At 42.4% G+C, this 27,044-nt stretch overlaps 1 protein-coding gene across 1 annotated transcript in view; it reads left to right on the top strand.

Moving 5' to 3' along the window:
- Positions 1 to 27,044, top strand: part of cnmd (chondromodulin) — an 83,301-nt gene that overhangs the window by 25,283 nt on the left and 30,974 nt on the right. The window contains exons 5-6 of the mRNA XM_072264371.1: positions 13,426 to 13,579; positions 20,500 to 20,732. Coding sequence (XP_072120472.1) covers positions 13,426 to 13,579; positions 20,500 to 20,732 — 387 coding nt within the window. The remainder of the gene's footprint in view (positions 1 to 13,425; positions 13,580 to 20,499; positions 20,733 to 27,044) is intronic.

The raw sequence follows: 27,044 nt of genomic DNA on the forward strand, positions 1-27,044 counted from the left end.
GATAGAAATGATGTGGAAGGTTAAAGCCAGGGTAATCACAGTAGTGATAGGAGCACTTGAAGCTGAAACACCTAGACTGGGAGAGTGCCACCAGCAAATTCTGGGAACAACATCTGAGATCTCGGTCTAGAAGAGTGCACACTACTAGGAACAGCAAGGATACTGCGCTGAAAACAAACAAGAGAAAATCTGCAGATACTGGAAATCCAAGCAACAAACACAAAATACTGGAGGAGCCCAGGCGGCATCTATGGAAAAGAGAACAGTGGACGTTTCAGGCTGAGACCCTTCAGCAGGACTGAGCCCTCAAGTTTCCAGGCCGCTGGCAGAGGACTCGAGATTGAGGGAAAAATACACACATACACCACCCGGTAAGGGGTGAGAGGGAAAAAAATATATATATGATAAATGTTTATTGCTTGATATTCCCCCCCGCCCCATTGCTGCATGATTTAAAATATATAAATCACAAAGCTGACGTCAAAGATTTATAAATAAGATCTTTCCCTTTTCTGCAGATAGATATTGATAGGGAGCTTTAAGTCAGACTGAGGACTCAAGAGAAAAGTCATTTTTGGTAGCTAACAAATATGCAAGTTCAATTGCTCAAAATGCTTCAGAGAAAGCAAAGAAATTTTACATTTGGTCACAAACTAACAAGGTCAAGAAGTATGAAGGTTTAAAACATTCCACTTATAACCTTAATAATCTAGCCAATAAGTACACTTTCATATCATAGACTAATACGGTGAGCTCCCATTATTTTAGCAAACCCACTTCCAACAGAGCAATGCGTCAATAACTCAAGGAGAAATAGAATGATAATTTCAAACTCATCGGTACTGCAAAATATGATTGTTGGTAGAAGAGTAGCTAATTATGGATTTCAGTATGTTGGTCATCTGGAATCGTAGAACATCTGTAGGATATATTGCCATCCTCATGGCATATATAATAAGAGACTGAGAAGATAAAGCAAAAGAAGGCAATTTGACCAACATGCATTCTATACTTGGCCAATATAGGAGAACCGTTTGAAAATTATGGACACTTCGTGGACACTTTATGGACAGCCATCTCATTAGCACTTGCAAAAAGCACAAGAACCACTTCAGAACATGTGGGAGTAATGCAATGAAATGACACAATATTTATGAGGCATAACAAGCACATTTTAACAAGGTTGCTTCTGGGAGTGACAATGAATGTACGCAATGGGCACTTAGACATAACTTGTAACTAGTGAAATTCAAAAACACTTCTTACTTTATTTGAGAGTAAGGAAATATATTTCTTCATTTTCTTACATTTGATCTATAAGTGACTGTACAAGCAAGACAAGTAGACATATGAAACTATGTCAGTACAAGATATCCCTTCATTAAAATAGATTGTGAAGAAATTTTCAGAAACCTTGCATTTTGATCCTCCCATCTTCTTTTATGGAACCTGCACAGCCTTTTTACTGAACAATACTCTTGAACACAGTGCCTGTCTGAGTAATCCAGGAGTGCAGATGTGCATTCACCTTAAAAGCCTTATTCATTGTGTTTTAGTCAATTGGTTCATATAACTGAAAATCCTGTAAATATTCAATAGATTATGCAGCATCTGTAGAGGGAGAAACAAAGAGTTATTATTTTGGACCAATGGTCATTTACCAGAACTAGGAAACCAAAGATGTTTCAAACTCCAGAAAAAGGTAGAGTAAGCATCAGAACTGGGACCTCTGGTGTTAAGGATGAAGAATCAATACCTAATATGGGCAAAGAAATGCTAAATGAGTTTAATCCATACAAGTGTAAGGTGTTGCACTTTGGGAGGTCAATCATATGAAAAATGTTGATAGCAATGTCCTTGGAAGTATAGAAGGGATCTTGGAGTGCAAGTCCATAGCTCCCAGAAAGTGTCAGCACAAGCAGATAGGGAGGCAAAGAGGAAGTGCAGCATACCTGCCTTTATCAGTCAAGGCAATGAGTATAAATGTTAGCAAGCCACACTGCAGAGGTATAGAACTTTGGTATGGCTACATTTGGAGTATTGTGTGCAGTTCTGGTCACCACAGACCATGTCTAGACAGATGGAATTAGTGTAAATTAACATCATGGTCACTATACACTTCAGGGCCAAAGGGCTGTTCCTGTTTTCTATGTTCTTAAACATTACCATCTAAGTAAGTCTACTTATTACATCTTATATGTGTTAAATAAGCCCACAATTAAAAGAGGGATTATTAGAGCTAGAGATTTAGCTTTGTTTCCCAGTTTTATCTCTCATGTTGACTGGTGCTGACATTATGTTTCAGAGCACCAACTATTCTCACTCAAGTTAGTCAATGAAGAGTCCTTTATTTGTAACTATGTCTTGAGTGAATGATACTTTCTTCAAAAGGCTTGACTACCCCTGGCCACCAGGAAACCGAAAATATTTTTAAAAGGTATAGATCTGAGAACTACATTTGCAATGAAGAAAATTTGTAAGTAAATGGCTCCACAGAGCTTAATCACAGAGATGTTAAGGAACTGATGAATCAAGAGAAGTGCTGAAGAGATCTTTTGTGCATGATAATTAGACAAAAACAATGATGAGAAGCCTTCTGGGGTGTATTTGGGAGACACAAGCCGGGAGTAATCTATTAAAGACACCATTTTAGCAGCAGACTAGAACAGTAGAACTTTCCAGGAGATATAAATTGAGATTTTTATAAGTGATTCATGTCAATAATAGCGACAAACTGCGTTGTGAACCAGAAATACAGGATTGCACTTCCATATAAATACATTTATATTGACATGCCAGGTTAAAAAGGAGCAAAGACGAGCCAAAAATGTGTGCTTCTTTTTAGGTTTTGAATTCTAGTTGCTTGATATTTAGGCAAACGTGAATGTGAAATTTTAGTCACTGAAGGAGTTGAACAGGCTGGCGGAGTATGCTGTCAGTCATCACATCTCTACTTTCCAATTCAGAGAGTCCAAAGTCAATTTGCAGAGTATCCAAATGTACGTTCCTCTTTGAAATAGGAAGAAAAGGACTCCGAGGAAGGTCAGAAGCTTCATGACGTTTATCTGGAACTTCTTACCACCAGGGTACTGACCTCAGGTTTAGCAGTTTTCACTTTTCCTTTGAAGTACCTAAAAGTTTAGTCCTGCTGGTAATACTGTTTCGTATGACAAGTGGGTTTGCACGAAGTCAGTGTTGCTGTCAACTTTTTCATGTTGTGTTGTCAGAGAACAAACAGCAAAGAGCCGCCCAGATTCACAGCAGAAGGAACTCAAGAAAGATTTTATATGAATGAGGACACAGTGATGTAGAAAGTTGATGTAGCATATATTCCCTATCTGTTGCAGGACCCAATTAAAATGTAAATAAGATCATTATCTGTGATTGGCATAAACAGAAATACAAAATGAGCAGTAGGTAGTTCCTCCGCAGATGGTGTGTGCTTTCTCCTGAAGGAAACTGGGCACATGGCAATCTCATACTGGCCCATACAATCCCTTTGTCATTGCCACTGCAACTTGCACTGTAAGTGTTAATCTTGCTTCAGGAAACGTGTGAAACCACTGCAAGGACAGTCCTGATGGTGATGAAAGAGCCCTGAATAGGCATAAATTAAGAGTCCTGTCTTTATCTAGGCCTATTTCATGACATTCATCAAACTTAAAACCTCTCATCTTGTAGCAATGGATCAAGATGTATTCACTGCTGCAGCTAAGGGGTTTTCTTTAAGGGCACCACTCTATTTTGTTTGACCCAGGTGCCACCCCTAATGTTGCAATATGCTTTTGTATCCTGTTGCCATCCTGCTTCTGACCCACTATTGAAGAAAAAGCTGTCTTGAAACAGCCATTCTAGTTGATGCAAATAATCTTTACTTGAAGAGTTCCCATTATATTGAATAATCATGCTTTTAAATCCATGCTTCTTGCACAACTTTTGAAATAATTGTTTTTGCTATGTTTATTGTGTCTATCACAACGAAAGAAGATACAAAATATGCACTTGATGTTTATTATTTGTGGTAATAATTTATCCTGTCTCTGTTTCTAAGAGACCATATTTTTTCTTTCTTTCTTATTAGTTATAGAAGTTCTGCACTGCTCTAAAGATTTAGGTCTTGTTGGCTGATGATCTCTTTTACAGGGTAAAGTTATGACAGTCTCTACAATTATTTTTGATACCCTGACCTATGCCCATGACACAGAGAAAGACAAAAATGCCCCCTCCCATCCCCACAGTGCTTCTGCCCCTTATGGAAAAGCATGGTCATGTTCTGGGAGATGTCAGAAATGCAGTAACTGATTTCCATTATTTTTTGATAAGAGGCACAAACCAACTGACCACCGAGAAGAGGAGTAACACTTTCTCTTCGCCTGCACAATGTGGACAGGTGATCAAATCAGTGCAAGAACGAGCCCCGTGCAGTCAGTTTATCAGTGGATTGGTTGATGAGATCTTCCTAATGTTGCTGGTCAGTAATAAAAACATCAGCCCCACTTTCCATGTATCAGTGCACAGAAAACTGGACAGTAACAGTGCTTGTTTGGAAGAATCTGGATGCTTAAAATTAAGGCTATAGCAATTTTGATAGATGCTGGCAATGCCACGTGGCTGTTACAATTTGTCTGAGGGATACATATGAGAACTGTCATAGCTATCACTGCTTCCCTGTTGAACCTTATCCTAAAGGGACTGATCTGCAGATAATGACACCCGGAATAGTTATCAGATGGGTAGAAGAGAAATGCAACAGTCTAAAACTAATCCTGTTCTACTTAACATTTCGGAAACCCCTTCCCATTATTACTGAACTGTATGAACAAAGTTTCTTGATTTTTGAGCACTGAATAAATTACCCATTTTAAGTAAAGCTCAGCATCCTGAAACTCAAATATTCATTTGGCTTATCATTAGAAATACACCAATAACTGAGGGTTAAAAATATGGTCTACCTTCTGTTTACTTGGCTTACACCCCGATACATTCAACCAGCACTTGGGTATGAAGTTGTTTTCCATCAACTATCGTCTGGAGGAAATAGTTTGTATTGCTTGACAGAAAAAGACTTAAAAATAGTGTAAAATGTATTCTAGAACCCATTCTGTTTGGAGCAGTTAACAGACATCCCACCCTGCAAAAACTCATTTCAGGGAAGTAGCACCATCAATTTGCAGGAGGCTTCCGGGAGAGGTGGCATGTCTGCAATAGAGTAGCTCCTTAGCAGCTGGCCAGCTAGTTTAAATAACGCTAGATATGCTAATGAATGAATGACACCTGTTAAACTCACCTCAACATGTCTTTTACAGTCTTAACCCACCATGGACAATAGAAAAGTCACTGTTGCAAACAGTGCAGTGAGCAACAGTTATTATTTTGACCCCTGTTAAGCAGGGGTACACTTTAGTGTAGTCTGGGGTAATGTATGTTTTATATTTTTTTGGAACACTCTGCCATGGTGCTCTCTTGCTCGCGCTGTCTCTCTTTCTTTCTCTCGCTCTCTCTCTCTCTCTCTCGTGGTCGCTCGCGCGCTCTCAAGCGCTCTCATTTGCTTTCTCGCTCGCTCTCACTCACACGCGCTCTCTCTCATTGTCGCTCTCGCGCTCTCTCTTGCTTTTCTCTCACTCGCTCTCAAAAAAATTGATTTCCGTGATATTGTATATAATTTGCGGGCATCAGGGAGCCACTATTAATATGCGGGAGACTCCCGGAACTTCCGGGAGAAGTGGGATGTCTGAGTTAACAAAGAGTCAGAAGGAATATTGTATCTAGCTGTCACAAAAATATCTTTTGAATTTCATTTCAGAATGCTGGTGAGTACTAGGGAAACTTTGATAAGAGGTGGGGATAAGGACCAAAACAATTACTGACAGTCACCACCTATTTTTTAAAGCCTAGGGTGAAAGCCTACCATAAAGATACCATTATTAGCCAGGAAATAAGCAAATTTGTTCTAACCACAGGACTATCTAAAGGGAAAAGTGATGGATGCTTTTTGTAAACTGAAACCTGCTTTATCTGAATGTAGTTCCATCCAGAGAATTTATAAGCAGTCCCACTGAGACATATTGAAATGAGCCTCAAGTCTTTTCAAAATTGTGTTTAACTGCTGATTCATCTCAAGAATTTTTTTTAGAAATGATGATGCTAATAACCCTTAACTCTGATGTTATATCCTGCTTTCAGATGGTTGATCTGATGTAACATAACAGAGTTGTATCAAATAATCAACTCTGATCAGAGTATCAAAAACATCCAATAAGAAACACGGAGAATTTCCAGAGTTGGTATCTGGGTCTACGTTTTGGATCTTAGTGGATAAGTCTAAGCCAGCAAAGACCCATGACCACTGAAGATAATCTGCCGTATATTTGCCATTTGTTTTATAGTTGTAGCACCAGACCCAAACAGGACTGTGCAGACAAGGGTCTGTACAACACTGGTTAGGAAATTATAGATGGAGAATGTGAAATCAAAACAGAAAATTTGAGAAGCACTCAGCAAGTCTGGCAGCATCTTCAGATAAAGAATTGAATTTTCTTCCTTGAATTCCTTTTTTAGTCTCAGAGCATTCAGTTGGCAGTTTGAGTGGTAGTATGCTCCTCCTGCAAGTTGTGAAAGGTCTGGGAGACTTCCAGTGTCGCTGAGGACTTCACCCACGAGATATCCAGCTGCAGCTGCAGACTGACCACGTGCAGGAGTTGGAGCTGGACACACTATGAATCATCTGAGATGCCGAGAGGTTCTTAGATGTGTGTTTCAGCGAGATGGGCCCACCTATGGTAGAGGCAGAAAGTAGTTGGGTGATCACCAGGAAAGGAAGGGGAGCAGCGAGATAGTGCAAGATCACCCTGTGGCCATTGCCCTCAAAAATAAGTACACTATTTTGTATTCTGTTAGGGAGGATGAGCATTCAAAAGAAAGGCAGCAGTAGGCAGGTCTGTGGCACCAGGACTGTCTCTGAGACCTCAGTAGAGAAGATGAAGGCAGAAAGGTCTTGATAGAGGACTCAATAGTTGGGGGGGGGGGCAGAAAGGAAGTAAGACTCTGGAATGATATGTCGCTTCCTTGATGCCAAGGTCAAGGATTTCATGGACCAGCTACAGAACATTCTCAAGGGGGAGCATGAGGTACCAAAAATCATTGTGCAGGTTGACGCAAATGGCATAGGGAGGGAAAAGGGTGAAGGCCCATGGTCTTAAAATAGGGAGTTTGGGAAAAAGTTAAAAGCAACTGTTTTAGGGTAGCAATCTCTGCATTACTTCCAGTGCCACCATGTGCTAGTGAGAGTAACAGGAGGATATGGTAAATGAGTGTCTGGCTGAAAAACCGATGAGTGTGTGAAGTCCATATTTTTGGACCTTCGGCTTCTCTTGTGGGAGATATAACCTCTACAAGAGACAGACTCTTTACTGATATCTTTGCTAAACCTACTAACTCTCACAGCTACCTCAAACATACCTTTACCTCCTCTGGCACTTGTAAAAATGACACTTCCTTTTCTCAGTCCCTCCATCTCTGCCACATCTGTTCCCAGGATGAGGCTTCCCAGAACATTAGAGATGTCCACCTTCTTCAAAGAACAGAGGTTTCCCTTCCTCCACCATTAATGTTGGCCTCAACCTTATCTCTTCCATCTCCCAGACATCTGCCCTCACTCCATCTTCCAGTCGCCTTAACAGGGATAGAGTTCCTCATGCCCGTACCTACCACCCTATGAGTCTCTGGATCCAGCACACCATTCTCTGCAACTTTCACCATCTTCACTGGGATCTTACCTTGCTCCCAGTCTCTGCTTTTTGCAGGGACTGGCCCCTCCGTGATTCCTTTGTTCATTTGCCTCTCCCCATGGATCTCCCTCCTGACACTTAACCCTGAAGCAATAGAAAACTACATCTGTCCATTCAACTCCAATCAGAGCCCAAACAGTCCTTCACAGTGAGGCAGCACTTCAGCTGTGAGACTGTCAGGGTCACCTACAGCATCCAGTGCCTCCTCTGTGCCTCATCGATAAGCCCCAACATAGATTTGGAAAATATTTTGTCAAGCACCTTCGCTCCATCCAAAACAAGCAGGATCTCCCAGTGGCCAACCAATGGTCAATGATCAGTTCCCATTCCCATTCTGACTTGTCAGTCCATGGCCTCCTTTACTGCCAAGATGAGGCTATTCTCAGGTTGGAGGAGCAACATCTCATATTCTGTCTGGGTGACATCCAACCTGACAGCTTTTCTCTAATTTCCAGTAATTTCTTCCCCTGCCCTTCCTCTCTTCTTCCATTTCCCATTCTGGCTCCCCTCTCCCCTCTTCTTCTTACTTGCTTATCACTTCTCTTCTGATGTCTATCCTTCTTCCCTTTCTCCTATGGTTCACTCTCCTCTCCTATCAGATTCCTTCTTCTTCAGCCCTTTATCTTGTCCACATATCACCTCTCAGCTTCTCGCTTCACACCCCCTCCACTCATCTACTTTCCTCCTCACTTGGGTTCACCTATCACCTTCTAGCTTGTACTCCTTCCCCTCCCCCATCTTAATTTGACATTTTCCCCCATTCTTTCCCGCTCTGATGAAGAGTCTCAGCCCAAAAAGTCAACTATTCATTCCTTCCCACAGATGCTGCCTCGCTTGCAGAGGTCCTCCAGCATTCTGTGTGTTACACTGGATTTCCAGCATCTGCAGAATCTCTTGTATTTTGTTGTGGACCAGATGGCCCAAAGGGCCTGATTTCAAGTAGTGTGACTCTACGATTCTATTTGAATCAAAGTTAATGTTTGTGAAGCATTTCAATCTGAATTGTTGGCTCTGTTTTGGTCTCCACAGATGCTGAATGACCTGCTGTGTGCTTGCAGCACCTGCTGTTTTTACCTTTTCATTTAGCAGAGAATATAAAATCATTTATCATTGGCTGTCAGATTTTTGTACTGGACATGACATCATACAAAAACAATTATTTTTCATTGTACATATTAGAAACATAGAAACATAGAAAATAGGTGCAGGAGTAGGCCATTCGGCCCTTCGAGCCTGCACCGCCATTTATTATGATCATGGCTGATCATCCAACTCAGAACCCTGCACCAGCCTTCCCTCCATACTCTCTAATCCCCCTAACCACCAGGGCCATATCTAACTCCCTCTTAAATATAGCCAATGAACTGGCCTCAACTGTTTCCTGTGGCAGAGAATTCCACAGATTCACCACTCTCTGTGTGAAGAAGTTTTTCCTAATCTCAGTCCTAAAAGGCTTCCCCTCTATCCTCAAACTGTGGCCCCTCGTTCTGGACTTCCCCAACATCGGGAACAATCTTCCTGCATCTAGCCTGTCCAATCCCTTTAGGATTTTATACGTTTCAATCAGATCCCCCCTCAATCTTCTAAATTCCAACAAGTACAAGCCTAGTTCATCCAGTCTTTCTTCATATGAAAGTCCTGCCATCCTAGGAATCAATCTGGTGAACCTTCTTTGTACTCCCTCTATGGCAAGGATGTCTTTCCTCAGATTAGGGACCAAAACTGCACACAATACTCCAGGTGTGGTCTCACCAAGGCCGTGTACAACTGCATAGTACCTCCCTGCTCCTGTACTCGAATCCTCTTGCTATAAATGCCAGCATACCATTCACCTTTTTCACCGCCTGCTGTACCTGCATGCCCACTTTCAATGACTGGTGTATAATGACACGCAGGTCTCGTTGCACCTCCCCTTTTCCTAATCGGCCACCATTCAGATAATAATCCGTTTTCCTATTTTTGCCACCAAAGTGGATAACTTCACATTTATCCACATTAAATTGCATCTGCCATGAATTTGCCCACTCACCCAACCTATCCAAGTCACCCTGCATCCTCTTAGCATCCTCCTCACAGCTAACACTGCCGCCCAGCTTCGTGTCATCCACAAACTTGGAGATGCTGCATTTAATTCCCTCATCCAAGTCATTAATATATATTGTAAACAACTGGGGTCCCAGCACTGAGCCTTGCGGTACCCCACTAGTCACTGCCTGCCATTCTGAAAAGGTCCCGTTTATTCCCACTCTTTGCTTCCTGTCTGCTAACCAATTCTCTATCCACATCAATACTTTACCCCCAATACCGTGTGCTTTAAGTTTGCACACTAATCTCCTGTGTGGGACCTTGTCAAAAGCCTTTTGAAAATCCAAATATACCAGATCCACTGGTTCTCCCCTATCCACTCTACTAGTTACATCCTCAAAAAATTCTATGAGATTCGTCAGACATGATTTTCCTTTCACAAATCCATGCTGACTTTGTCCGATGATTTCACCGCTTTCCAAATGTGCTGTTATCACATCTTTGATAACTGACTCCAGCAGTTTCCCCACCACTGACGTCAGGCTAACCGGTCTATAATTCCCCAGTTTCTCTCTCCCTCCGTTTTTAAAAAGTGGAGTTACATTAGCCACCCTCCAATCCTCAGGAACTAGTCTAGAATCTAACGAGTTTTGAAAAATTATCACTAATGCATCCACTATTTCTTGGGCTACTTCCTTAAGCACTCTGGGATGCAGACCATCTGGCCCTTGGGATTTATCTGCCTTTAATCCCTTCAATTTACCTAACACCACTTCCCTACTAACATGTATTTCGCTCAGTTCCTCCATCTCACTGGGCCCTCTGTCCCCTACTATTTCTGGAAGATTATTTATGTCCTCCTTAGTGAAGACAGAACCAAAGTAATTATTCAATTGATCTGCCATGTCCTTGCTCCCCATAATCAATTCACCTGTTTCTGTTTGTAGGGGACCTACATTTGTCTTTACCAGTCTTTTCCTTTTTACATATCTATAAAAGCTTTTACAGTCAGTTTTTATGTTCCCTGCCAGTTTTCTCTCATAATCTTTTTTTCCCTTCCTAATTAAGCCCTTTGTCCTCCTCTGCTGAACTCTGAATTTCTCCCAGTCCTCAGCTGAGCTACTTTTTCTGGCTAATTTGTACGCTTCTTCTTTGGAATTGATACTATCCCTAATTTCTCTTTCCACGGGTGCACTACCTTCCTTGATTTATTCTTTTGCCAAACTGGGATGAACAATTGTTGTAGTTCATCCATGCGATCTTTAAATGCTTGCCATTGCATATCCACCGTCAATCCTTTAAGTGTCATTTGCCAGTCTATCTTAGCTAATTCACGTCTCATACTTTCAAAGTTACCCCTCTTTAAGTTCAGAACCTTTGTTTCTGAATTAACTATGTCACTCTCCATCTTAATGAAGAATTCCACCATGTTATGGTCACTCTTACCCAAGGGGCCTCTCACGACAAGATTGCTAATTCACCCTTCCTCATTGCTCAAAACCCAGTCCAAAATAGCCTGCTCTCTAGAATCCTCTGATCATTGACTTTTGTAATATCTAGAATGAAGAAAGGACAAAGATGATCTGAAAATTATTTGGAGGGACAAAAGCATAAGTAGAAGGGTCATTACATTGTGAAGGAACAGACAGGTTGGAAAAATAATGAGAGTCCAGAAATAAGCATTTGATTTCTGAGGCACAGATCTGGACAATTAGAAATTTTGTGACAGGAGATGGAGTTCTACTGATCCATAAATTGCAATCCATCTAATGACTCTCAGGGAAATATGATCCTGAAGTTCATTTCAATTTGGTGTGGGGGGGGGGCGTGGTTTGAGGTGTAGTGAGCAATGGAAATGGGGGTGGGAGGATTGTGCAAAAACGGAGAATTGATCGAGCAAGGAAATGAGGGTTGTGACAACAAGTGGAATAAAAGAACCAAGGGAATGGTGTTGTCAAAATCACTGCATGAGCATTTAATAAATCTGACAGAAAGTATCTGGCAATCAGCCACTGTGTTACTATCAAGCATCAGTTTTAATTAAAGTGCAAAATATATACCAGCACCTTCAAGAAAGATTAGGGAAATTTCAGCATGATAACTAAAAACAATTTTGCTGTTATTACAAAATGCCCTCTAAATGCTACAAGGTACTATGTAGCATATTTTTAAATCCATCTTGATATGAGAATATGGGAATTTATAAATTGTTTCTTTAATATTCAAAGGCCTACAGTAGTTTTTTAGTACAGGTTGGTATAAGAGATTGCATAATATACTTAATGGCCATTCATTACTAAGCTGAGAGAAAAACAAGAAAGTTGGCAGTTTTAACCTTTTGCACCTAGTCCAGGAAATGTGTGCTTCAACATGTCATTACATGAATTTTTCCGACATTTTAATTGGAGATTTTTAGCTTTAAACTGTTAGAGAGTATACATTTTCATGACTTCACTGAATCCTAATAATAGTCAGAGAAATGTTTATACATCATTGATTGTATGTAGAAACATCTATGCTCATAACATGAGATCATACTGTATTAGTGAAAAGAAATCAAAAACTATTCTGATATTTTTTGTCTTTGTTCACGTGGAATTGCCAAATAAATTGCCAACTGACATTGTTCTTCAGGATACTTGAGTACAAGACCTTTAAGCGAGATCAAGGCATTTCTTTATGCCTGTCTGAGCAATGCAAGGTGCCCTTTTCACAAGATATTCCACCAGATCCCTTTCTCAGAGATGCCTAAAAGGGAACACTCAGAAATATCTCTTCTGTCAATTAGATTTTTTCTGAATTTTCCTTGGTGAAACGGCTTATCAAGAGGAGAAGTTTTCTCTATCTACGCAAGAACTATGCACTTGTGGAGGGATGATATCTCCAATAACTTCAGCACGAGCTTGTCCCAGAGTACAGCAGTAGGTTTGTCGACATTTGATGATGGATTGCAAACATCATTGTAGTAAGTGAATCAATGCAAAGTCACTCCTGGGCTAATGTCGCCATCTTGTGGCAATATGGGTGTAATTCTAGATATTTCCGGAGGTACCATTTCAAGAGGAAAAGCGCTCTAGATTGCAGAGTGTTCTGCGGCCTGGTCCACAGTTGCCTTTGTCTCCACCCAGTCTTTGTAATTATTACTGACCTGACTGGAAGCGTCAGCTCTGCTCATATTGAAGTGATCAAGATAATCATAGCTGAGCTGAGTCGAGCTAGTTGCCGTACGGAACAACTGTCTTCATAAAAATACTTCAGAAATGGTACTGCTTGGGTGATACTTCTAAAAAATCAATTTGAAAATGTAGTCACAAAAAGCTCTGGAAATGTAAACACCACATTAAAATTTTACTGTGATGTAAAATAATCCTGTTAAATGTTTCCTTAAATATTTACGGTAATAACAACTAAACTGGTACAACAGAGAATTTCTGTTCTGAGAACATAGAACCTTTCATCCATAAAATAACTGTTTAAAACAAGAAATCCTTGCAATACGTTGACAGTAGAGCTCCCTTTAGTATTCCCATAACATTGCAGAGAGTTGATAACTACATTATTTTTGAATAATTGATAACCAAATGAAATGCATGTTACTGTTCTCCAATTTAAGGAAGATGAAATCATGCCAGCAAAGTTTGAAGAAGAGTCTCTTATCTGGATGGCTGCAGACCAACCAATCAAAGACCATGCCTTCCTGAGCCCTAAGGTTTTGGAACTGTGCGGTGACCTCCCTATTTACTGGCTTCGTCCAACTTACACCAAAGGTAACTGTGATGTCAATTTTACTGTCGACTGCTGCACTTCTGATTACAAAGAGTACATAGGAATGGTGTCCAATCTAATAAAATATTCTTTCTTGATGAAAAATAAAAGGTCTTCTTGAAACAAATGAGAATTAATTAACAATTGAATCTAGCCTAAGACACAATGTTTGATTTTGAGGTTTATGCTTTCAACCTTGAACTGATTTCTCTGGTCGCTGTAAAGATGACAGAATGGTTCACTCAACCAAAGATCAGATTATGTGCAATTGGCAGCATGCCTTAATTTTTTACAATTAAAATTAATGTATTAAAAAATCAATAATAAATAAATTTAATGGCCAGGGTCCTTTCAATGTTTGTATTTCTTGATTTCGTTTTGAGTGGTTTAACTCCATGGGTCAGTGTAAGAAGACAGCACAACTCAGGGTAATACTACATGGCATCTGTTATTAACTTTCTTCATATGCAGTTAGTTATTAGCTGAAATGAGCTTGAACCATCTACAGTGCATTCACACAGAACAATGGAGGAGATCAGCAGGTCAAGCAACATCTACGGAGAGGAATAAAGAGTCGATGTTTCAGGCTGCAACACCAAAATGTCGACTGTTTATTCCTCCCCACGGATGCTGCCTGACCTGCAGTGTTCCTCCAGCATTTTGAATTGAATTGAATTGACTTTATTACTTACATACTTCGCATATATGAGTAAAAAGCTTTACGTTATGTCTCCGTCTAAATGTGCAATTTATAGTAATTTGTAATAAATAGTATGTATAATATGACAGTCAATATAGCGTAGAAATACAATTGTATCAGTGCGAATTAATCAGTCTGATGGTCTGGTGGAAGAAGTTGTCCCGGAGCCTGTTGTTCCTGGCTTTTATGCTGCGGTACCATTTCCCAGATGGTAGCAGCTGGACCAGTTTGTGTTTGGACAATAAGACCATAAGGAGCAGAAGTAGGCCATTTGGCCCATCGAATCTGCTCCACGTTTCAATCATGGGCTGATCCAATTCTTCCAGTCATCCTCACTCCCCTGCTTTCTCCCCATACCCTTTGATGCCCTGCCTAATCAAGAACCTATCTATCTCTGCCTTAAATGCACCCAATGATGGCCTCCACAGCCGCTCTTGGCAACAAATTCCACAGATTTACCACCCTCTGACTAAAGTAATTTCTCTGCGTCTCTGTTCTAAATAGACGTCCTTCAATCCTGAGGTCGTGACCTCTTGTCCTAGACTCCCCTACCATGGGAAATAATTTTGCCATATCTAATCTATTCAGGCCTTTTAACATTCAGAATATTTCAATGAGATCCCCCCCTCATTCTCCTGAACTCCAGGGAATACAGCCCAAGAGCTGCCAGACATTCATCTTGGGTCCTCAATGATCCCTTGTGCCCTTTTTACACACCTGTCTCTGTAAAAGTCCTGAATAATGGGAAGTTCACATCTACAGATGCGCTGGGCTGTCCGCACCACTCTCTGCAGAGTCCTGCGATTGAGGGAAGCACTGTTCCCATACCAGGCAGTGATGCAGCCAGTCAGGATGCTCTCAATCGTGCCCCTGTAGAAACCTTAGGATTTGGGGGCCCATACTAACTTCTTCAACCATCTGAGGTGAAAGAGACATTGTTGTGCTTTTTTCACCACACAGCCAGTATGTACAGACCACGTGAGATCTTTGGTGATGTGTATGCCAAGGAACTTAAAGCTGTTCACCTTCTCAACCCCAGATCCATTGATGTCAATAGGGATTAGCCTGTCTCCATTCCTCCTGTAGTCCACAACCAGCTCCTTTGTTTTTGCAACATTGAGGTAGAGGTTTTTTCTTGACAACACTGTGTCAAGGTAATGATTTTTTCTCTGTAGGCTGCCTCATTATTATTTGAGATTAGGCCAATCAGTGTAGCGTCATCAGAAAATTTAATTAGCAGATTGGAACTATGGGTTGTGACACGGTCATGGGTGTACAGAGAGTAAAGGAGGGGGCTTAGGACACAGCCTTGAGGGGCACCTGTGTTGAGGGTCAGAGGGGCAGAAGTGAGGCAGCCCATTCTTACCACCTGCCGGCAATCTGGCAGGAAGTTCAGGGTCCAGCTACACAAGACAGGGTCAAGGCCGAGGTCTCTGAGCTTCTTGTTGAGCCTGGAGGAAATTATGGTGTTGAATGCTGAACTGCAGTCAAAGAACAACATTCTCTTGTGAGCATCCTTCTTCTCCAGGTGTGTAAGGACAGTGCATAGAGCTGACTATTGCGTCATCTGTCAATCGGTTGTGTCGGTAGGCAAATTGTGGGTGGTAGCATGCCGCAGATGTAGTCCTTGACCAGCCACTCAAAGCATTTGCTTATTATTGAGGTGAGTGAGACAGGACGCCAGTCATTCAGACATGTTACCTTGGTCTTTTTAGGCACAGGGATAATGGTGGGTGTTTTGAAGCAGGAGGGCACTCTACACTGGGAGAGGGAGAGATTAAGAATGTCTGTAAACACACCTGCCAGTTGTGCTGCACACATCCTGAGTACCCACCCTGGGATGCCGACGGTCCCACAGCCTTGTGACTGTCCACTCGTTGGAAACATCTGCATACTTCAGCCTCAGAGATGACCCAGGTGCAGGTCACTTCAGCAGCTCTCCTCAGGGGGCTCAGTGTTGGCGACATCGAACCAAGCGTAAGAAAGATTGAGCTCATCTGGGAGAGAGGCAGCGATGTTGGCAGCACCACTGCGCGTAGCTTTGAAGTCTGCGATGGTGCACAGACCTTGTCATTGTTGGTGGCGAGTTGTGCCTGGATCCTGTCTTGTTGTTTCACTGCCTTGGTGACCTTGCACAGATCGTAGCTGCATTTCTTGAGCTCCTGCCGATTACCAGCAATGTCAGCTCTGTCTCATGCGTTAAGTGCTGCTCACATGGAACTGCTGATCCCCGGATTCTGGTTTTGGTAGACTCTGGCCGATTTTTGGGGACCACGTCCTTGGTGCACTTCCGGATGAAACTCATGACCCCTTCCATGAACTTGAAGACATCCTCATTGTGGAAGACATTCCAGTTGACATTATCAAAGCAGTTCTGTAGCATGGAGGCTGATTCGTTGGACCAACAGTGCGCAGTTTTAATCCCTTCTTTCAGCTTCTGCCTTTATATCAGCAGAAGCAAGATGGAGGAATGATCCAACTTTCCAAAAGGCGCACAGAGAAGCGTTTTGTAAACGTTGTGGAAGGGAGAGTAGCTGTGGTCGAGTATGCTATCTCCCCATGTGCTCTCCTGGATGTGTTGGTAAAACTTCGGAGAGACTTTAGTCAGTGGTGCTCTATTAAAGCCTCCGGCAACGATGAAGGCAGCCTCCGGGTGTGCAGTCTCCAGGGTGCTGATGGCCTCCTACAGTTCCTTGAGTGCCAGGTCAACATCAGCCTGCAACGGAATATACACAGCAGTGATAACAACAGCCGGGAACTCCCTAGGCAGCCAGAAAGGTTTACACAGCAGTACAAGGTATTCCAGATCCAGGGAAAAAAGGGATTTGAGGGCATGCACATGTGTGTGTTGCTTTGGATTTCCAGCACCTTCAGAAGCTCTTGTGTCTATGTAATCACATAAAAATCAGTAAACTCCATGGCGTTTCTTCAATATGTGCTCCTGTCAAATGAATCCTTGCACCAAAAGGTGAGCCTTACTAAGCTTATTCTTCAGGCTTGATGCTTCATTCTATTTTGTTCAGATCAGGTATGTCTTTTTCAGTTATTTTTCAAGCATTGTTGGCTGTTAAAACAGACTTTGATCGAGAGTTGCATCAGCTTTTGGACTGTTTTTAAAAAGTTAGAAGTTCAAAGTAAGGTTAAGATCAAAGTACATATATGTCACTATAAACAACCCTGAAATTCATTTCTTGTGGGTACACTCAATAAATCTTTAGAATAGTAACCATATTAGGAGCAAGTGAAGTTATCCCTCCAGGTTGAAGAGCCTGATGGTTGAGGGGTACTAGCTGTTTCTGAACCTGATGGTGTGAGTGCTGGGGCTCCTGTATCTTTCTCTTGATGACAGCAGCAAGAAGAGATCATGGCCTCGGTCTGGTGGGGGTCCCTGATGGTGGATGCGGCTTTCCTGTGACAGCGCTTCATGTAGATGTATTCAGTGGTTGGGAGCGCTTTGCCCATGATGGACTGGGCTGTATCCATTACTTCTCATAGAATTTTTTGGCCAAGGGCATTGGTGTTTCGGTACCAGTCTGTGATGCAACCAGTAAATATACTCTCCCATATACACATCTATCGAAGGTTGTCTAAGTTTTAGATGTCATGCCAAATGTCCGCAAACTTCTGAGGAAGTAGAGGCGCTGCCGTACTTTCTTCATAATTGCATTTATGTGCTGGGCCAGGGTCCTCCGAAAAAATACCATCTAGGAATTTAAAGTTGCTAACCCTCTCCATCTCTGATCCTCCAATGAGATCTGCCTTATGGACCTCTGGTTTTCTTCTCCTGAGTCAATAATCAGTTCCATGGTATGGGTGATATTGAGTGAGAGGTTCTTGTTATGGCGCCACTCAGCCAGATGTTTAATCTTCTTCCCATATGCTGATTCACCACCACACTTGACAGTGGTGGCATCAACAAACTTAAATATGGCATCAGAGCTGTGCTTAGCCACATTGTCATAAACGTAACGCAAGTAGAGCAGGGGGCTAAGCACACAGCCTTGTGGTGCACCTGTGCTGATGGATATTGTGGAGGAGATGTTGTTGTAAATCCGAACTGACTGTGGTCTGCAAGTGAGGAAATCCAGGATCCAATTGCACAAGGAGGCATTGAGGCTTGGAGCTTATTGAGTAGTGTTGAGGGAATGATGGTATTGAATGCTGAGTTGAATGCACCTTTGCTGCCCAGATGTTCCAGGGTTGAGTGAAGAACTAATGAGATGGCATCTGATGTGGACCTGTTGCTCAAGTTGGCAAACTGGAGCAGTTCTAAGTCACTTCTCAGGCAGGAGTTGATATGATTCATCACCAACCTCTCAAAGCATTTCATCACTATGGATGCTTATAAGTGCTACTGAATGATAGTCATTGAGGAAGGTCACCATGTTCTTCTTAGTCAACGCGATAATTGAAGCCTGCCTGCAGCAGGTGGGAACCTCAGACTACCGAATGGAAGGGTTAACGATCTCAGTGAACACTTCAGCCAGTTGATCAGCACGTGTCATGAGTACTTGACCACATGCCCCATCTGATCCAGATGCTTCTCGCGTGTCCACCCTCCTGAAGGCTGCTTGCACATCAGTTTCAGAGATTGAAATCTTTGTGGGCTGTGGGAGTTCATGATGGTTCCTCCAGGTTTTGGCAGTCAAAGCGAGCATAGTGAGCCAGCGAGCATTGAGCTCATCTGGAAGTGAAGCCCTGTTGTCACCTATGTGGCTTGATTTAAATTTATAAGAGGTGGAAGTATTCTAGCCCTACCACAACTGTCGAGCATCCTTCGTTGAATCAAGTTTAGTCTGGAATTGCCACTTTGCTCATGAGATGGCTTTCCAGAGAATATACCTGGACCTCGCGTAACGTTCCAGGTCACCAGACCTGAATGTCTCTGGTCTGGCCCTCAGCAGATTTCAGATCTCATGGTTCATCCTGGGCTTCTGATTGGGGAAGACTCAGAAAGATTGTGTGGGGACACACTCACCTACAGCTGTTATAATAAAGTCCATTGCAACCATGGCGTATTCACTCAGATCCCCAGGTGAGTCCCGGAACATGGCCCAGTCCACTGAGTCGAAGCAATCCCATAGCCGCTCCTCTGCCTCCTGCGACCAGCTCTTTGTTGTCCTAATCTCTGGAGCTTTTCTCTTCAGCCTCTGCCTGTATGCAGATAGGAGAAGGGCAGCCAAGTGATCCAATTTACTGAAATACAGCCTGGGCATGAAATGATAGGCATTCCTTAACTTATTATAATAGTGGTCCAGTTTCTTGGGATCTCTAGTGGGCAGGTTATATGCTGATAGTAATTAGGCAGGGTTTTCTTCAGACAAACCTGGTTGAAGTCTCTGACTATGATTTTAAATGCTTCAGGATGGGCAGTTTCTTGTTTGGAGACAGCATCATGCAGTATCGCGAGCGCTTGATTATAGTCGGCCGCTGGTGGTATGTAAACTGTGGTCAGGATCGCGGGTGATAAATCCCTAGGTAAATTAGATGGATGGTGTTTGGCCATTAGGTGTTCCAAGTCAGGGAGAACACGAATTCGACAAAACTGCCACATCAGAGCAGCACGAAGGGTTTACCATGAAACACACATCTCCTCCTTTTGCCTTTCGATTACTCATTACGTTGTAATCAAAATTAATATTGATATCAATTGGAGACTAATTCAATATAATTTTTTCTCTTTGACATTCTCTTTATTTTCCTGCACATAATCACCAACGCCTTTCTGCTCTTTGCCCATCTCCACCCACGTTCACACTCTGGTCTTTCACCACATTCACTCCTGAAGCGAGTGGAATTATCTGGTAGGCTAAATCAAAATTTGAAAGCAATGTGTGACAGTCATAAAGCAAAAGAGATGAAAATGTAAGTTCTGGTTGACATTTATAGTCTGCACAGGGTTCTATTGAAGAATAAAAATAAGAATCCATTTTCCAGATGGGCCTTCAATGGTGTGTCTATAAATATATTGGCTAAATGAAAAAAATCCAGTCTTATATATTCTTTTGTATTTTCCTGTTGAATTAAGTGACATGAACCTTTAATCAATATATGAGCTTCATAGATTCTTCAATCTTTTTCTCATACCTGTTTGAACCATCGAACTATACAGCAGAGAAAGTTGTCCTGAAATGCTGAAACTGATTAACAACTGAACATTTAAAACTAAGGTTTATTTTGAAGCTACTCAAAGTAGCAATGTAATTTATCTTGTCTTCACAGATGGTCAAAGGAGGAGAAGATCAGTGGACCATGAGAAGCCTCTGATACCCGACCCTTACTACTATGAGTTTGAGTTTAACCCTGGTGCAGTGGATGATTTTGGCCAGATTGTGGGAGTTCCTGCTGAGGTTGATGTTGAAACAACTGAGGTACAAGCTCAAGATGCAAGGGCAAATGATACCATTCCAGAAGAAGGGGGACCATCTACCTTCAATGCAGAAAACCCTTATCATGTACGTACAAGTATTATTTCTCATAGGCCATGAATAACAGTTAATTAGCTAACAGAGCTGAGATAAGGCTTGGCATCCGTGCCAAGTAACTGGTGCAAAGCCTCAAAGAATACATTCTTTTTCGTTTTGCATTGATTATGGGCATCAGTGGCTAGATCAGAATTTAAAGTCAGTCCCTCCTTATATACCTTTGAGAAGATGGTGATGATAAGCTTTCCTTTTGAATCACTGCAACTCCTATCTCACAGGGACTCTCTTGGAGTTCTTTGAGAGAGAGTTCCAGGTTTTTGACACTCCAGTATTAAGGAACGGTGGTAGATTTTTCAGTGTCAGTATGGTTTATGACTTGAAGAGGAAATTGAAGTAGATGTCAGGATATATGATCCTCTCGTCCTCCGACGGTATACAACCTGTGATTCTTCAGAGTTTTCATCAAAGATGCCTTGGTAATCTGCCATAGTGACATAGAAGGTCTACCCTGTGGCCATGACACTTCACCTTAAATGGTGTAACCGTTGAACGTAGTGGATGGGTTACCAATCAAACAGACTTTGCCCTGAATGATTCCAAAAATCTTGCTGGAACAGCACTCAACCAGACAAGTAGAACATACTCTATTGCATTCTATATTAACTTCTTGGAGATGATGGAAAAACTAATAGAAATCAGGAGGCAAATTATACTGATATTGGTTTATTATTATGACGTGTATCAAAATACAATGAAAAACTTGTGCTTTGGTAACCATCTAAGCAGATGATACCAAATAAAATTACATCAAGGTCGTACAAAAAGCAGAATAGAGAAGATAGTTTTTCAGCTACAGAGACAATGCAGTGCAAGTAGACAAATAAAGTGCAAGGGCCACAAAAAGGTAGAGTGGGAAATCAAGAGTGCAAGAGTGCTTCATCTTTGAACGTATGGGAGGTTCATTTGAAGGGTGGGATAGCAGAGTGATGATAAGTACTGTCAGGCTTTGATATCTTCTGCTTGACATAAGGGAGGAGAAGGGATAGTGACTGGGGTGGGGAGCTCCTTGATTACGTTAGCTGCTTTCCTGAAGCAGCAGGAGGTGTAGTGGGAATGTGTTGCCTATCTTTAGTGATTACTGTCTGGTGTTCAGGAAGACAAGAATCCAATTGCAGAGGTGGATGTAGAGTCTTGTATCTAGGACTTTGAAGGTGAGCTTGTTTGGAATTATGGTGTTGAAGGCAGAACTATAGTCAATAAATAGGAGTCTGACATGGGTGCCTTAGTTATCAAGTTCCAGAGCTGAAGTGTAGGACAGGAAGATAGCACCCTGTCTCAGTGGTAGCTGATTTGTATGGGTCAAGGTTGTCTGGGGGGTCTAGAGTTGATGTGTGCTGTGACTAGCCTCTCAAACCACTTCATGATGGTGGATGCCAGTGCCACTGGACAGTGGTCATTAATAATAATGATAATAATAAATATTGTCGCCAAACAATTGATACTAGAACGCACAATCATCACAGCGATATTTGATTCTGCGCTTCACACTCTCTGGATTACAAATATTAAATACTAAAGATATTAAAAATAGTTAAAAATAGTAAATATTAAAATTCTAGATTATAAATCATAAATAAAAAATAGAAAAATGGGAAGTAAGGTAGTGCAAAAAAACCGAGAGGCAGGTCCGGATATTTGAAGAGTACGGCCCAGATCCAGGTCAGGATCCGTTCAGCAGTCTTATCACACTTGGAAAGAAGCTGTTCCCAAATCTGGCCGTATGAGTCTTCAAGCTCCTGAGCCTTCTCCCGGAGGGAAGAGGGACGAAAAGTGTGTTGGTTGGGTGGGCCATGTCCTTGATTATCCTGGCAGCACTGCTCCAACAGCGTGCAGTGTAAAGTGAGCCTACAGACGGAAGATTGGTTTGTGTGATGTGCTGCGCCGTGTTCACAATCTTCTGCAGCTTCTTTCAGTCTTGGACAGGACAACTTCCATACCAGGTTGTGATGCACCCTAGAAGAATGCTTTCTACAGTGCATCTATAAAAATTTGTGGGGGTTTTAGAGGACAGGTCAAATTTCTTTAGTTTTCTCAGGAAGTAAAGGTACTGGTGGGCCCTCTTGGCAGTGAACTCTGCTTGGTTGGACCAAGTCGGGTCATTTGTGATATTGACCCCGAGGAACCATAGAACCATAGAAACTACAGCACAGAAACAGGCCCTTTGGCCCTTCTTGGCTGTGCCGAACCATTTTCTGCCTAGTCCCACTGACCTGCACACGGACCATATCCCTCCATACACCTCCCATCCATGTATCTGTCCAATTTATTCTTAAATGTTAAAAAATAACCCGCATTTACCACCTCGTCTGGCAGCTCATTCCATACTCCCAACACTCTCTGTGTGAAGAAGCCCCCCCTAATGTTCCCTTTAAACTTTTCCCCCCTCACCCTTAACCCATGTCCTCTGGTTTTTTTCTCCCCTTGCCTCAGTGGAAAAAGCCTGCTTGCATTCACTCTATCTGTACCCATCATAATTCTATATACCTCTATCAAATCTCCCCTCATTCTTCTACGCTTCAGGGAATAAAGTCCTAACCTATTCAACCTTTCTCTGTAACTGAGTTTCTCAAATCCCGGCAACATCCTTGTAAACCTTCTCTGCACTCTTTCAACCTTATTTATATCCTTCCTGTAATTTGGTGACCAAAACTGAACACAATACTCCAGATTCGGCCTCACCAATGCCTTATACAACCTCATCATAACATTCCAGCTCTTATACTCAATACTTCAATTAATAAAGGCCAATGTACCAAAAGCTCTCTTTACGACCCTATCTACCTGTGACGACAATTTTAGGGAATTTTGTATCCGTATTCCCAGATCCCTCTGTTCCACTGCACTCCTCAGTGCCTTACCATTAACCCTATATGTTCTACCTTGGTTTGTCCTTCCAACGTGCAATACCTCACACTTGTCAGTATTAAACTCCATCTGCCATTTTTCAGCCCATTTTTCCAGCTGGTCCAAGTCCCTCTGCAGGCTCTGAAAACCTTCCTCACTGTCTACTACACCTCCAATCTTTGTATCATCGGCAAACTTGCTGATCCAATTTACCACATTATCATTCAGATCATTGATATAGATGACAAATAACAATGGACCCAGCACTGAACCCTGTGACACACCACTAGTCACAGGCCTCCACTCAGAGAAGCAATTCTCTACCACCACTCTTTGGCTTCTTCCATCGAGCCAATATCTAATCCAATTTACCACCTCTCCATGTATACCTAGCGACTGAATTTTCCTAACTAACCTCCCATGCGGGACCTTGTCAAAGGCCTTACTGAAATCCATGGAGACAATATCCACTGCCTTCCCTTCATCCACTTTCCTGGTAACCTCCTCGAAAAACTCCAACAGATTGGTCAAACATGACCTACCATGCACAAAGCCATGTTGACTCTCCCTAATAAGCCCCTGTCTATCCAAATGCTTGTAGATTCTGTCTCTTAGTACTCCCTCCAATAACTTACCTACTACTGACATTAAACTCACCGGCCTATAATTTCCCGGATTACTTTTCGATCCTTTTTTAAACAACGGAACAACATGAGCCACTCTCCAATCCTCCGGCACTTCACCCGTAGACAGCGACATTTTAAATATTTCTGCCAGGGCCCCCGCAATTTCAACACTAGTCTCCTTCAAGGTCCGAGGGAACACTCTGTCAGGTCCCGGGGATTTATCCACTTTAATTTTCCTCAAGACAGCAAGCACCTCCTCCTTTTCAATCTGTACAGTTTCCATGGTCTCACTACTTGATTCCCTCAATTCCATAGATTTCATGCCAGCTTCCTTAGTAAATACAAGAGGACCAATTTTATCCCTTACAATCCTTTTGCTCTTAATATACTTGTAAAAGCTCTTTGGATTATCCTTCACTTTGACTGCCAAGGCAACCTCATGTCTTCTTTTAGCCCTCCTGATTTCTTTCTTAAGTATTTTCTTGCACTTCTTATACTCCTCAAGCACCTGATTTACCCACTGTTTCCTATACATTTCATACAACTCCCTCTTCTTCTTTATCAGAGTTGCAATGTCCCTTGAGAACCAAGGTTCCTTATTCCTATTCAATTTGCCTTTAATCCTGACAGGAACATACAAACTCTGCACTCTCAAAATTTCCCCTTTGAAGGCTTCCCACCTACCAATCACATCTTTGCCAGAGAACAACCTGTGCCAATCCATGCTTTTTAGATCCTTTCTCATTTCTTCAAATTTGGCCTTCCTCCAGTTCAGAACCACAACCCTAGGACCAGATCTATCCTTGCCCATGATCAAATTGAAACTAATGGTGTTATGATCACTGGAACCAAAGTGCTCCCCTACACAGACTTCTGTCACTTGCCCTAATTCGTTTCCTAACAGGAGATCCAATATTGCATCCCCTCTAGTTGGTCCCTCTATATACTGATTTAGAAAACTTTCCTGAACACATTTTACAAACTCTAAACCATCTAGACCCCTAACAGTATGGGAGTCCCAATAAATGTATGGAAAATTAAAATCCCCTACCACCACAACGTTATGTTTCCTGTAGTTGCCTGCCATCTCTCTGCAGATTTGCTCTTCCAAGTCTCGTTGACTATTGGGTGGTCTGTAATACAATCCCACTAATGTGGCCATAACAACAAGTATACCACATTGGATACTGTTGGGGGGGATGACTTACCTGGGACTAGCTACAGCAGCCGGATCTCTGGCACTGAGTCTGGCTCTGCAGTGCAGAAGGGAGGGGGAAAAAGAGGAGAGCGGTAGTGATAGGGGACTCGATAGTTAGAGGTGCAGATAGAAGGTTCTGTGGTCATGACAGAGAATCCAGGATGGTTTGTTGCCTCCCAGGTGCCAGGGTCAAGGATGTCTCTGATCGATTGCATGACATTCTGAAGTCGGAGGGTGACCAGCCAGATGTCGTGGTGCACATCGGTACCAATGTCATAGCAAGGAAGAGTGAAGAGGTCCTGGACAGTGAGTATAGAGAGCTTGGTAGGAAGTTGAAAAGCAGGACCTCAAGGGTGGTAATCTCAGGATTGCTACCTGTGCTAGGTGCCAGTGAGGGTAGGAATAGGATGCTCTGGAGGAGGAACAAGTGGCTGAGGAACTGGTGTAGGGGGCAGGGTTTCAGATTTCAGGATCATTGGGACCTCTTCTGGGGCAGGTGGGACCTGTACAAGAGAGACGGGTTACACTTGAACTACAGGGGGACTAATATCCTTTCAGGGAGGTTTGTTAGTGCTATTGGGGAGGCTTTAAACTAGATTTGCAGGGGGATGGGAACCAGAGTGCCAGAGCTGACAGTGTGGCTGGGGTGAAAATAAATGATATTGAAACTTTAAGCAAATCCGCTGATAGAAAGGTTGTGAGTGGTGGTAAAAATCTTCTGAGGTGTATATATTTCAATGCTAGGAGTATTGCGGGGAAGGCGGATGAGTTGAGGGCGTGGATTGACACGTGGAATTATGATGTTGTAGCAATTAGTGAAACTTGGCTACAGGAGGGGCAGGACTGGCAGCTAAATATTCCAGGGTTCCGATGTTTCAGATGTGATCGAGGCAGAGGAATGAAAGGTGGGGAAGTAGCATTGCTTGTTAGGGAAAATATTACAGCAGTGCTCAGGCAGGACAGATTAGAGGGCTTGTCTACTGAATCCTTATGGGTGGAGCTGAGAAACAGGAAGGTAAAGCTTTTGACCTGTTCCACTTGCGCACCACCGACGTAAATTGGGTCATGCGGTCCACTACTCCTTCTGAAGTCAACAACCAATTCCTTCGTCTTGCTGACATTGAGGGATAGGTTATTGTCTTCACACCACGCCACCAGGTTCTTAATTTTCTCTCTGTACTCAAACTCATCGTTACCCGATATACGGCCTACAATTGTGTCATCAGCAAACTTACATATTGAGTTCGATGGAAACTTGGCTACACAATCATGGGTGTACAGTGAGTACAGCAGGGGGCTGAGTACACAGCCTTGTGGGGCACCGGCACGCAGAGTGATTGTAGAGGAGAGCTTAAGGCACATTATCTGATCTTTGTTTGGTACTAGGATGATAGTAGTCTCCATAAAGTGGGTGGAAACCTGAGATGAGGGTAGAGCTTGGTTAAAGATGTCTGAATGCTCCTGCCAGTTGGTTCATGCAGGATCTGAGGACATGGCTGGGGGTTTCATCTGGGTGGTTGCTTTCAATGGGTTCAAACTCAGGAAGGCCAAGCTGACACCTACAACGCTGAGCATGGGAACAGGTGCCATGGCATTTGGTGTCATTTCACTGAC

The sequence above is a fragment of the Mobula birostris genome, chromosome 7 (genome assembly GCF_030028105.1).
Source record: "Mobula birostris isolate sMobBir1 chromosome 7, sMobBir1.hap1, whole genome shotgun sequence".
NCBI classification, from domain to species: domain Eukaryota; kingdom Metazoa; phylum Chordata; class Chondrichthyes; order Myliobatiformes; family Myliobatidae; genus Mobula; species Mobula birostris.